This window comes from Mesoplodon bidens, assembly GCF_964165515.1.
Source record: "Mesoplodon bidens genome assembly, chromosome: 8".
Classification (NCBI taxonomy): domain Eukaryota; kingdom Metazoa; phylum Chordata; class Mammalia; order Artiodactyla; family Ziphiidae; genus Mesoplodon; species Mesoplodon bidens.
The window spans coordinates 88,488,101-88,502,742 of record NC_138165.1 but is presented as its reverse complement, the minus strand read 5'-3'; the positions used below and the strand labels follow the sequence as shown (position 1 = coordinate 88,502,742).

Below are 14,642 nucleotides of genomic sequence, written 5' to 3'. Positions count from 1 at the left end.
GAGGCATGGACATATATACACTACCAAACGTAAGGTAGATAGATAGTGGGAAGCAGCCGCAGAGCACAGGGAGATCAGCTCGGTGCTTTGTGACCACCTGGAGGGGTGGGATGGGGAGGGTGGGAGGGAGGGAGATGCATGAGGGAAGGGATGTGGGAACAGATGTATATGTATGACTGATTCACTTTGTTATAAAGCAGAAACTAATAAAAAAATATAAAAAATAAAAAAATAAAAATAAAATAAAATGGTAAGTTTGGATGCAGGCTTCTGTTTTATTCCCGCTTGATTTTGGTGTGTTTTTCAGCTGCTGAAGGAATGGTGTGCAATCATCTCTGTTCAAACGATGGATGTTGGGGACCTGGGCCAGACCAGTGCCTGTCTTGCCGTCGCTTCAGCAGGGGAAGGACCTGCATAGAGTCTTGTAACCTCTATGATGGGTAAGGCTTCTTATAATGTCTCTATCTCATGAGCTTTGAGGTACTGATTGGTTCAGATATTAAAATGATAATAAAAGGGTTAAATTTCAGAATGTTTATGCTGGCCAAGATTTTTAAGGAGAGTTTTTGTTGCATAAAGGAGAAAACATATAAAATAATTCTTTTAAGGGGAAATCATTTTATTTGAATGAACAAGATAAGTCAAAATGCATATCGACTATTATGTACATATTTAAAAATGTGTACCAAAATAGATAACTCTTAATAAATTATAGCAATTTATGCTTATGCAAAACTGAAAAATGTATTTCTATTTTCTTTATGAAGGACATTGTGATAAGTAATATTTCCTCCTCAGTGTCTTAACCATCTTGTTTTTTTCCTCATGCTTTCTTATTTTCACCTGGAATGACTGTAACTTTTGATTTTTTTTTTCCATTTAGGTTGCGTGTCTATTTGATTGTGTATTAGGAACAACACACATTTCTATGTCTCAGACAACTGCTTAGCCCTATAGAGAAATTACCTTTGTAGTTGCTAGTTGAAAAAGTTTTTGAAAGTGGTCTGTCACTTTCTAAAAATAACCTAAGCTATATTTGACATCAAGAATTTTAAATTTTATCTACAGTACTACAATAATCAAATTGACAACAATAAAACTTAGTATATACCTTGTTGCATGGCATTTCATATACTCATAAAATCACTTTATCCTAACATACCATTTCATGCATCACAGTTGTCCTTCATTAGTGTGATAATGCATTTTTTAGTACTGTCCCTGAGTCAAATTTTCCTATATTGCTCACTGAAAGGATTTTCAACATTTTTGTAAAAGGGTAGTTTTCAAGTTCTTTCTTCTTCTGCCTCATGAATTGTCCCATGTTAACAACCGTTTCCATGATCCCAGGTAACATTTTATTTTTGCATTTTACATTAGAAGGATAAAAATCCATGGATCTTAATAATATAGATATGTGTCTTCTTTGAAAGGTGACCAAACCAATTCCCTCCATGAATTTAGGGGGAAAAAAGATTGAAATTAAAATTAGAAGTTTAAGTATAAAAGTAATTTTAAATAGGAATTTAATAGTTTGAAATGGTGATGGTTGCACAACTCTGTGAATATACTAAAATATGCATTAAATTGTGCACTTTCAATAGGTGAATGTCATGGTATATTAATTATCTCTCAATAAAAGCATTACTGAAAAAAAGAGTTTAATAGTTTTATCAGGAAAATTTCAATTTGAAATTTTGTAAAACACATCAACTCATAAATTCGATAATGAATAGCAAATTATTTGCTATTTGTATCATTGAATTGAACTGTATTAATGCTTGTTCACATTATTATGAAAGAAAGATATTTCCTGTACATAAAATACATCAGATCAGATATGATTCTCTGTGTGTGTGGCAATTGATGCCATTAAAATGGAACTAATAGACCTTAATTCCATTGTGTTACATTAAAAGTGTATTGAATATGTATGTGCATTTCTAAGGAAGGAATAGATTATAGAAATCATTTTATCAAACAGAAGCATCTTATAAACAGTAAGAAGTAGGAAAATTAAGCATTGACCAAAGTCATAACATTGTAAAAGCACCATACCAACCCTAGAACTCAGGATTCCTGATTTTCATCCTGTTTCTTTACAGATGCTATTGTTTTTCTTTAATATTTCAGTTTTAAACTTGTCAGAAATATGAAATTGCTATATATGTGGATGTATACACTACTCTCTGTCTCATTTTTGTGAAACAATGAAAGCTAAGCAAAGGAAAAATACTGGTTCCCTAGATAAACAACACTGATTATCCTGTTGTTTTTGAAAGTTTAACATTTTCCAAATCATTAAATCAAACATATTAAAGAAATATAAAGTTCTTAATGTAGTTTTGCAGCAGTAATGGGGCCCTAGGAAATCATGCACAAGGTTTCGTTTAAAAGATAATAAATGAAAGTATCTTATAAACATCTGATGTAATTCTTGCCTACCCAATGATAGATTTCCCCACCTCCAACCTTATGGTATTGCCAAATTACTTCCAACTTTGCCTGGCAGGTAAGACAGTCTTTGAGGAAACATGAATTCAAATTCTAACTTAATCACTTCCTGCTTGAAATGTCCAACCACAGATAAATAACCTAATTGTCCTAAACTCTGTTTTCTCACATGGAAAATGGGAATAATAATGATGTGTTTATTATTATTATAATATCATATTATAGTATTATAATAATGATTGTGATTATCAAATGAGAAATGTCTTGTTCAGATTCCTACTGTTAAAACAATTATCATCATTTCCTTTTTGTGTCTATTAATCTGAGCTCATTAAATAGTTAGGTAGAACAGTCACTTTATACACTGCTGAAAATAAATACAAATATGACATTTACCAAAATCAGGGAACTTATTTATATATAAAAATAGTTTGACTATCATTAAAGAATAAATCCTAAAAATATTTTTTGAAGATGGAAAAAAAAATCAGTTAATCCTGGCTGTTAGCACTCAAATCCAGATCATATAAGTCACTATATTTTGGCGACTCTTAACTACAATGCACAAGTATTCAAAATGAACAAGAAAACTAATTGCAATGCAATCTTAATTTGTTTTTTCTTATCTGGCAACATGGTTAAATGCTTCTGAAACTTTAATAACAACAGAGAAACATCAGAAAGAGTGCCAGTCACAGATCTTTGTTGGCATTTGTATGTTTAATATTCACAAGTTCTCATCAAAACACCCTTCTTTTCCTTTTTCAGAGGATATTTAAGGAATGAGGTCTAGAGAAGTTAAGGGATGTAAGACAGCAATATTAATCTTGGTGCTGGGAACACCAACCAAATCTAAAGTATTTGCTCTAGATCACAGGATTGGCTAAGGTAGCAAGAACACAACAAAACTGTGAGAAATATACAGCAGCAAAAACACAAAACTCAGTAAGCAAAGCTCATGCTCACTAGAATGTGAATTTTTAGATCAGATTCAAGTGGAAGGGGATCTCTAGCAAAGTCACAGCAGAATCACTAGGGGACAGGGAAGAAAAAAGGCAATGATGGAGACAGTGACAATAAGTAAATTGCAAGGAGGATCTGTTCTGAGAGCAGAAAGGAAGAGAGCCAGAAACCACACAGATAAAAAGAGAAGGTAGCTAGGTTACCTCCATGATTTTTCTTTTTTTTTTTTTATTGTGGTACGCGGGCCTCTCACTGTTGTGGCCTCTCCCGTTGTGGAGCACAGGCTCCGGATGCGCAGGTTCAGCAGCCATGGCTCACGGGCCCAGCCGCTCTGCGGCATGTGGGATCATCCCAGACTGGGGCACAAACCCGTGTCCCCTGCATCGGCAGGCAGACTCTCAACCACTGCGCCACCAGGGAAACCCGCCTCCATGATTTTTTATGACATATTCATTTTACTCCTCAACTCTGTGTATGGGGAAGGGAGTTTTCGAGAAGAGAAAGGAAAGCATGACCCACGTTTTAGTACCATAAAAATTATTACCTTCATTTAGTATCCTAACTCTTTAGTCACCCAAGAAGCTGTTTTCAGAAACAGTGCTTTGTTGATGATTGCAGGGTGTGCTGTAAATATCATATAATTTCACTTACATATAATGCTTTTGATGCTCTTTACAATTTAGCTACTACTCCATTCCCACCCCCCATCCCCAATACCAGGTCATTTTGACTTTCATATTCTGAAGATTTCCTCTATTGAATACTTTATATCACTTGTTGATGAAACATGCAAAATAAAAACTTTTTTTATATAACTAAGATATTAAACTCAAGAAAATTCATAAAAAGTTAATCCATAGCAAACCAACACTTCACTTTGAGTGCAGAATCCATGGAACTAAATATGTACATTCATACATAAATAAACCATAGATTTATGCTATTTATTTTGAAAACCAAACCATTATTTTACCTTGAAATATATGTAATCTTAATCTAACCAACAGAAAATATAGCCCACCCTTTGGATTTCAATCATCTGTTAAGGCTTTATAATAACCAAATGAGATAGTTCACTACAAAAAAAGAGTGATTATTTCACTCCAGGGAAAAATATATTTGAATTTATCACCTAGTTAATCCATAATTTCCATATTTGCAATGCTAGTTTGGAATGGTCACTCATGATACAAAGGCACAAAATAATGAAGTAGCTATAAATATTTAGTCGTTTTGTTAATGACTCATAACTGACATTTGAAATTGTTTATACCCAGTACCTCATCCTCTCACACATTAGTGGAAATAGTGTGTTTTAAACATATTGTACATGACTGATACCCAATTATTGAAATGAAAACTTTTAGGATAGATATTAATTGGAAAACTTATATACTGATAAATTTAATATTCAAATACCCATAAAATGTAAGGTTTGGGGAAGTGATGACCATCATCCCTCATTTTAATTAGAAAGTTTTAGAATGTTACCATTAAACTATTTTTTTAATTTTATATCATATAGAATTCTTCAAAAATAATTTAAACTGAAAAATATGTTGTTATATTAGATCAATAATCTAAGAAAATAAAATCTACCATAAAGAAGCTATTTTTTCTAATTCTCCAAGAAAGATATTTTAAAAGAAGAAAAGAAATCAAAGTGTTTTTTGAAGTTTCACTAAAAATAAATTGAAGAATCTTGGGATTTGAAGGACAAGGATGGGGAACATTCATGTAGCTTAGCAACAGGAAAAATACAATAGTTCTGTCAAAGTTTAAAAAATAAGCCTTCAGCCAAGAGTAAAATTTTATATAGAGGCAAACAGGCACAGACTTACTTAAAATAGCAGAAATGGTTCTGCTGTGTCATCAAAAAGAGTCATCGTTTTCTTTCTTTTCCTTCTTTTTTCCTTTTTTTTTTTTTTTTTTTTTTTGAGACTGCTGGAATCTCTCTCACAAGAGAGAGGTTTCCTGAATGAGTCTGTCGTTGAACCCAATGGAGGGCCAGGAGAGCCATCTGGCTGCAGCTTAACTTTTCTCCTAATGGAGAACTTACTCATTAATGTACAGGGAAATGATTCTGATGCTCCTGGCACTTAGAGAAACAAACTCTAGAATTTACTTTGCCAACAGGACTTTTAGCAGATGTTACTTCATTTGTTAAGTTGACAGCTTGTTTGCTTACACTGCCTCACATTGCTGATGTTTTCACAGTGAATTTCGGGAGTTTGAGAATGGCTCCATCTGTGTGGAGTGTGACCCCCAGTGTGAGAAGATGGAAGATGGCATCCTCACATGTCATGGACCGGTAAGCCTGAAGACATCTACGGTTGTGTTGGCTTATTTAGTTTCATGTATGAATGTCTGTCAAGTCATTGCTTTATCATTTATCCATCCATTTAATAGGTATTTACAGCATGCTATGGGGAATCACATTCAACATTCTCCCCTCCAGAGGCTTACAGCTTAGTAGTAGAGATAAAATATTTAAAACTTCAGTTTCTTAAATATTTATGTCCCATATAATGTATTTAAAAAGAAGATATGGAGTTGTCCTTGAAGATTACACAGGGCTGAAAAGAGAGATACACAAATAATTATTGAAGCAAAATAATTGATAAAATATGTATAAATTGTTATATGAATGCATTTGAGTGAGAAATTAAATTTTTGAGATGGAAATTGGGACACCAAAGAAAGCCAAAGAAAAGTGATGTATGAGCTATGCTTTGAAGAAGAATCTGGAATGAGGAAACGTGTAAAGAGATGTAAATGTGAAAGTTTATGTTGTGCTTGAGGTAAATTGTAACACATTCGTACCTGAGTTTAATCATTTAACTATAATGGCATTATGAAGGAAAATTGAAAAAAAGGGGGAAGACAAGCACTCATAAACTAAAATCTAAAGCTGTGTGATAAATACCATGGCCGAGAGACAAACTGAACTATGATGATTGAAGGAGGGGCTATGGGATCAGGAAAGTCTTTATGGATAAGTTGACATTTATATAGTTTGAAGTTAGTCTTGTGGAGAAAATGATAATTATTTTCTAGACTTTCTTTTGGTTCCCATCATTCTTAATAATGAGGCTTTTTCTTAATAATGAGGTCAGTATGAGTTTGTCATTCCAAAGTGTCATATTCATCCTTCTTTAGACAAATTTCCAGTTTATTTGTGTATTGAGTCATCATTCAGTAAATAACTTGGGGACCAACATTTGGGTGTAGCCAAGAGATCAACACTGCTCCATAAGAATTCATTTGAAATTTAAATAGTATTAATTTTTCTACCAGAGTGCTTATTCAGCACTTAATTAGCTTAGAAAAAAATTATCATTGAGCCCTCCAAACTTCCATTAGGCCCCAATGAGCTGTTCTGGAACTTCATCTAAAGAAGGATGTGGAAAACTTGGACAGTTCAGAGGACTACCACAAGGATGATTAAGCTTGGAAAAACAGACCTCTGAGAAAAAGAAGTGGTGTGATTTGGCCTGAAGAACCAAAGTCTAAAAGACAATTTAATATGTAATGATCTCCAAGTAAGTATGCTAAGGGCATATGCAGCTATTTTCTTTTTCCACTAAGGATAGTCACTTAAAATACAATTAATCTGCAGCATGAGAAATGTGGATTCTGTAAAGCATGTCAGGAAACACAGGAAAGTAAAATTCCATAATGGGTTTGTTAAAGTAAGTTGAGCTGTCTCCCTCTATGAGACTTCTCTAAAAACTAGCATATCTAGGAACCATACATCATAGAATGAAAAAAAAAATCTCTTTCTGAGAAACAGACTTTGAAAATGTACAATTGCAATAAACAAGAATTTGGCCATCTCCTTTGAACAAGGCAAACCGCAAGAGTAGTCCCGTATTTTTCAGTTCCTTATGCTGCCTCCTGTGGTATAAAAGTATGCTAGAAAATAACTAGCTTATTGATTTCTTTGTTTTTACAGTATATTTGATCATTCCTTTGTTCCTTAAAAGAATTGAGACAGTTTATAAAAATACACATTAAAAAGCCCTAAAAATTAATATTCTTGCAATTTTCAAAATTACTTGATAACCAAAAAGAATGAAAAAACAGGTTTTTAGTGAACACATTTGAATTCTGTAAGGACAGCATTGTTGGGCCATATGCTTAAAATCACTATTCAGTGCTAAAATTGTGAATGAGTATGTCTAGAGATTAGAGAAGGCAATAAGTCAAAAGTAGAAAAAACTCAGTAAAGATGAATCACTCATTTGTGGAAGATAAGAGCATGAAATCAAGAAAACTGACTTGATCAGTAAGCCTTAAAATGCTAAGCAGGTAAGAGCACAGTGTCTTTTAGGTTATGGTATCTGAAAAACTGCCAGGATTGAGCTCAAGCAATAGCCCAAACTTTGCTCCCTTTAGGGGGTTGCTTGTTTTCAGCCTTTACAATTTATATTAGGTGTATGCCTGTTTCTGGGTCTACATGTTGTTTATCAAAATTAAAGACGGAAGTGGTTTTGTGTGCCAAGTAACGGGCATATATCACTTAGGATACCCAAGAGGTTCAGGAAACTTTTTCATGAGACTGATACAGTGGTGAGATAGAGGAAGAAGTCATAAAGCTAACTGGAATTTCCACACCTGGTCTTATGATTTATTCTCCTGAAATCTCATTTTCTTGAACTGTCAATGTTTCCCTAATGATAAGAATTGATAAATATTTATATTTGTCAAACACTATTACATCTGAAGCATACTATCACATTCTCCATTTAAAATATAAAGAAATTGAACCCATGATATTGATTAGAAAGTTACTCCAAAAGTCAGCAAGTCAGTAAGATGTAGAGCTGGGACTCAACTTTAGAAGTTCTGACTCCAAATTTCACACTCTTTTCATTTCACTTTTTTTTCCCTAGGCAACAATGTCCATAATGTAATAAGGGTAAAATGCTTTCTGGGAATATACATCTGTAAAATGGATGGTATTATCCTATTTAAATGTGACAGACATTCAGGATAATCTTGAGAGGGGTGGATTTGAAATAAAGCAAGCCTCTGCTTTTATATCCTCATCTGTCTGCACTTGGTCTTCTTTACTTTATTCTTTTTTTTTTCTTTTCTTTTCTATCTTTTCTTTCTTTACAATTGTATCTTTTCTGACTCACTTTCACTATTACTGCGTAGTCCTATCAAGAAAGATAAGGGAGGGAATGTAAGAACAAAAGAAAAGGACATCAGACAATGTCAAGGGAGACCAAAATATAAGCCACAGAGACAGCAAGAGAAGGGAGGGGATAGAAGGGAACTGATTTTTTGGTAGGAAAGGAAACTGATTTTTGAAACACAATTTTTGTTAAAACTAAAATAGCTGTTAAATCCAGGTTAATAGAGCTTGTGTTGCCACAACAAATAACCCCCATATTGCAATAGCTTACAGAAACATGTTTAAATCTTTTTCATGTAAAGTGCACTGCAGGTCTGGGGAACTTTCTAAGGCAGCCCCTCTCCCTGTGATGGTCTGGCATTCCAGGATGCTTTGAAGTTATGGCATCTCTACATCTACATGGGATCCCCACATCATGGCAACTGGGAAAGAGAAGGCTGGAGAGTTTAGCACTGGCAGTCTCATAAATAGCTTTTACTTAATTTCATTGTCCAAAGCGAGACACACATCGCCCCTCTAGTGGGAGGGAATTTCCATATTCTGTGAGGCTGGAAGTGGAAGAGAATTTGATACTGGTGAATAGTGGCTTTCTCTCTTACAGTAGCTACCAGAGAAAAACATCAATTGTCACTGAGAAAAAAAAAAATGAAATGTTTCCCTCAGGATTTACCCTATCCTTTAGTTTTCTGTCTAGATTACTGGGTCCAAAGGTAGCTTAAAATCAGAGATATGGAAGAATGTTGCCTTCATCTCTCTTTTCTATTGTTGCATTTCTCAGTTCATTTGCTGTACCTGGGTTCTTAAAAGCTTTGGGAATATAATGATAAAAGAGTAAGTATTAGACAACATGTATTTCTTTAAATCTCTTTATTATGGAAATGAGATAGAGAATCAGACATTTCATTTCTTTTGAGATTTTTCAGGACATCTTTTAGTTATGTCAGCTCAGGACATTCAATTTCATATCATGATAATACAATTAAATAGTTAAGAGATGCTTTAAAAACAAGGAAGCACAAAAAAATTTATCCTATTAAAGTCTGCCTAAAGATTAAATGTGAATTTAATTTTAGTTTCATAATTTTTTACATCTTCTGATTTTACTTGGACATTATTTTACATTAGAAGTATTTTATAGAAAAATAATTCCTAATTCTGACTACCACTGCCTAATTTACTCACAGTAAGTTTTATTCTTGTGTTCTGAAAGAAGACATCAGCATGTCTCTTGTCTTGTACAATGTCATACCACTGAGCATACTTGCACAGTAAATGATTTTGTATAATAGACAGTATTATGTGCCTAAGTACCCATGAGCAGGTGTTAAAATTGGAAACATGTGAAGTATTCTTTTTTGGTAAGAAATAAGTTGCCAGCAGCAAACTCTTCAGGTTGAATAGGGCTTCTCTTTCACAGAATAAATAAGTATATATAAACACACATATATATGTACATACATATATATACACATATGTTTATATACATAAACAAATATATATATATATGAGATTTAGAAGTAAGAGATTTAGATATATCTATAACTGTTTAGATAGATAGATAGATAGACAGATAGATAGATAGATAATAGATAGATAATATAAATCTCACTTCAAAATAGTAAGATAGGTGCTTGATTGAACCTCACCAGTCTCAGGATTTCCAGAAATCTCTTCCTGATTACCCTTTCTTCTTTGTACTACTATTCTTCCTTAGCTGCCTTTATCTTTAAATTTTAAAGTATTATATTTCTTTATTTCCTGATGCTTTATATCACCACTTGCAATGTCTGGCTACTTTTGGATTAACATCCTTAGAGAGATGCAACACACTCTCATGAATAGACTGATCCCCACACGCCCTGTCTAATAAATAGCTCTGTAAAATATTTGCTTGCTCATCTCCCAAATACACATTGTTTATAATTATAAACTTAATAATATTAAATATTTCCCTCTATACTTAGTATATCTTATTTATCTAAATTATCTTCAATGTGAACTGTCCTAATTGTTAATCTATGTAGATATAAGCAGATTTGGGGGAGAAAAGAGTCAAGGTAAGAAGTTCCAAGAAGTAGTCAAAGAGAAGAGGAATCCTAAGAAAATATTATGTTCAAAAAGGAGAACTAAAAGTAAATTTTGAGTAGGTAATATCATTATTTAAAACACCTGAATGTGTAAATATATGGGCATCTTTTAAGGAAATCGTATTTTTTACCAAAATGTTCTCAATTTGATTTGACAATGTACTACTTATCATTTATTGCATGCTTACTATCCCCAGTACCAAATTCAAATCATTTTTTGGTACAATTTTTAGATATTTAATATGAATTTAAGATTTTTACTTTTGTTATGACATTTAAATATATTTACACATTACTGCTTACTATAATTATACATATTAGACAGATATTATAAATTATAAACATAAATATATGAAGTGAGTTAGTTTTATTTAGATTTATCATGCTCATATTTATATCACCTTCATTCTTGAGTAAGTTTCTCCATATAATTTTCTTTTGTATGTACAAGTTTTTGATTTTTCCTCATCAGATTGTGCCTTTATTGTGCTCTCAGTATTGTACTGTTATTTGCTAAAATCCCTATTAATAGACATGATATAATTTTTAGTATTATCATAAGCTGATATGAGTTGGAGAGTAACTTAGAAATTAACCTTTTTTTGCCTAAACTACCTAATTCCTGATAATTCAGCTACAGAAAAATTTTTAAATTCATTGTTCAAATAGTCATGGTACTACCAAAGGAAAGTTTACATCTTACTTGTATATGAAATTCAGTGTTACCTAATTCCTATCATTTCCTTATTTTCATTAACTGCTTAGTAAGAATTTTCACATATTCCCAGTGATTGTGATAAAATATTTCTAGGAATAATGTATTGTTACCAAATATCGTTGCACTGTAATCTCACTAGGAATAAATGACAGAAAGAAAATGCTTATGTCCTTCTGGAAAAATCACTGGGCAATTTTGCTGATCAAAAAGCTACAATAGCATCATCCCCATTTGTACTTCTGAAAATGCTCTTCAGTTCTCTAGAGGAAGATTGGCCACCCACTAAAGTCTCAGTAACTAAACGAGATGAATACATTCCAGAGGAAATGGCACCCATTTTTCTTCCTCCATTTTTTTTTTCACACTTCAGGGACCTGACAACTGTACAAAGTGCTCCCATTTTAAGGATGGCCCGAACTGTGTGGAAAAATGTCCAGATGGCTTACAGGGAGCAAACAGTTTCATTTTCAAGTATGCTGATCAGGATCGGGAGTGCCACCCATGCCATCCAAACTGCACCCAAGGGTAAGCAACTTTACTGGTCAAAAGCTTAATCATGTGGGTATTGCTAATCAAGAGGTACATACGTGCATTTTATCCCTGACACAGTCTACTGAATACATAATATTCTCATGCAAAATTCTATTCATCTTTATATAATGTGTTGATTTTAAGAGAACTCCTTTCTATAAGAATGCTTTACGGAATCGAATTTATACCCTCTAAAATATTTCTGTTTAACATTTTCCTGTAATTTCTATTGACACCTTCATGAAGCTGGTATCAGGGATACTTTGTACAGAGTGTAGAAATTCTTCCAAATTTTACTGAGGATTAAAGATATCAGAAAAGACAAGTCATTGTCCTTCTGAGTTTCACGCTTAATAAATCTTTAACAGAGATTTTCTGTTTCTGTTTCTTTGTTGTTACAATCACCTTAAAGTGGAGATTTCTTTTTGATAAATGCTGCCTTGTATTACTCCTTCAGCAAAATATAAGCAAAAGCAGTGAAGGTAAAAAAAAAAAGGAACCTAGTGATATTGTATTTTAATAAAAATACAAGTACATTTTGTGAAAGTGATTCTATTATAGGTTAACTTATAACCTAGTGTTTCTTCAAGCGATATAGGACAATTCAAAGCTGGGTACTCATTTCTCTACTCTTCAAAAGGATGCATTGTAAAATGAATAATAATTAGACTACTTTTGATACTGATAACTGTTGAGTAACAAAGACATATTACAGAAAGAAGAAAAGCACTGAACGACAAAAGAAATAATATCACTTCGTCGAACAAATCCCAACAACTATTTATTTAAAAGACAGCAAATCTCTTTTAATAAGGACTTTTCCTTTTCTTTCCTATAGAAGGGGAATACATTTAGAATCAAGGGCAGTTTCACATGCTCTATCCTCCTTCTGTCCAAAAACCCTCTTCTCCATTGTGAGTGCCCACACACATGTTCACACACATGTACAAACACACAGAGACACTTGTGGAGAATCATCTTGGGTACTTTAGATCTGGCAAGAAAGTATGAGATTCCATTAAGAGATTTTCTGCCAGAGTAAGGGCTGGCTGTTAGGGGATACTGAAGAAGTTAAGCAAGCAACATCATTTTCTGCCAAGAGGACATCAATTTGCAGATCCTGCTACAATTTCCTGCAGGTCAAGAAATCACCTTAAGTCACTCTGTGAAGTGGCACATCCTCAAAAAGTAAAGTAATATGCTGCCATTCAAATTCAAATTCAGCTTGGAAGAGCTAATGCCACCTCACTGGTTTGAGGATACTGAAATAGTCACATAGACACTCTGCTTCAAGGAAATTAGAAAGAATAAGCTGCTCTCCTGGCGAGTTTTGGGCACACTTTAGTTAAGAGTATTTCATGAAGATAGTGGTATTGCTGGAGCAGAAGAAGAGCAACAGAAAGGGAAAACGTTGCCTGCTAAAATAATCATCCACAAGAGGGTTTTATTGTTTTGCATATAGAATTAAACAAACATTGTTCAATGTAATGTTGATGTCAACAGCTGTTGCCATTCAAAATGAGACCTTTTGCTGTTTTTGCAAATCTAATTACAACAAAGCTATTAGGGAAATGAAAGTGAGATCACAGAGCCATACATAGTCTGGATGTGTGGCTGGTGTGTCTTCCTCTCAGTCCTTTTAAATCATGATTATATAATAAAAGAAAAGATATATAGTGGGGGGAAAGTAGAAGGAGGGACAATGAATAGATCAATTTACCACAGTAACAAAAGTTGGATGTCAACCAAAAGGGAGGATGAAGGTGTAACAGGAACCAAATCTGACCAGATCACTTGGGAACCCTAGTAAATAAAATGATGACTTAAAATTCACTGGTGCAGAATGATGGTGAGACAGAATTTGACTAGTGTACTCCCTGGCATCTTCTAAGGTAAATGGATTCTGTAATGACTGCCTTAATCCTGACAGTTTCTTGTCTTTGTTTTCATTTATCTTCCTGCCATCCTTTTTCTAACAGCATCCGTATTGTCCAGGTTCACTCACTTCCTAAGAGTTCTGTGGTTTCAGCCCCAGAATGGAATTTAGGATTTGGGCATTTCTAAATGCTTAAGCCCTCCTCTGTACACAACTGCAGTGCAACACTGTGCTTTGAGATCCTTTTAATGAAGCAATGAGGTGCTCTATGCATTAAGTCGCTTCCTTTCAAATTGAGCATGTAGAGATAGAATCTTTCCCTAGGAAGATCATAGGGGCAGTAGGGATGATGGAACAAGTGACACTTTTTATTCCTAAATACACGTAATAAATGACCTATCAGTAAGCGTGAGCTCACCATGCCATCTCCACTTTGGAAAACAGCTTTTCTTTTATATGCCAATATTATGTCAGCTGGATAATTCAGGAACCAAGTTAATGGAAATAGTCTTTCAAATCATTTTTCAGAAGGAAGTTCTTACTTTGAATACTGTTTAATGATCATCTGAAAGTAAAATTATCATGTAATACCTTAAAAGCCCTTTTACTACTCTAAAAGTACATTAAATGTATTGGCTCTAATAAGTTCTTTAGATGTTTTTAAAATAGGTGATCCATTTAGCTAGTACCTATCAGGAGAGTCTCACTAATATTCCTAGAGCAAAAAAAAAAAAAAAAATAACATTGTTTCTTCTTGCCTTGACTAGAGAACTTTTATTTTAGCAGCCTTTCTCATTTCATTTATTCTTCAACTTTGTTATATTTAACACCTGTTGTGTATCAGATACAGTGATAGCTAAGTTCAGAAAT

General features: G+C 33.5%; 1 protein-coding gene across 2 annotated transcripts in view; it reads left to right on the top strand.

The window, feature by feature from the left end:
- ERBB4 (erb-b2 receptor tyrosine kinase 4) overlaps nt 1–14,642 on the top strand; it is a gene marked incomplete at both ends in the record, with an annotated part of 1,145,028 nt that overhangs the window by 853,278 nt on the left and 277,108 nt on the right. For both annotated transcript variants that reach the window (XM_081242707.1, XM_081242706.1), the window contains 3 exons: nt 308–440; nt 5,635–5,728; nt 11,736–11,890. In XM_081242707.1, the coding sequence (XP_081098833.1) occupies nt 308–440; nt 5,635–5,728; nt 11,736–11,890 (382 nt within the window). The remainder of the gene's footprint in view (nt 1–307; nt 441–5,634; nt 5,729–11,735; nt 11,891–14,642) is intronic.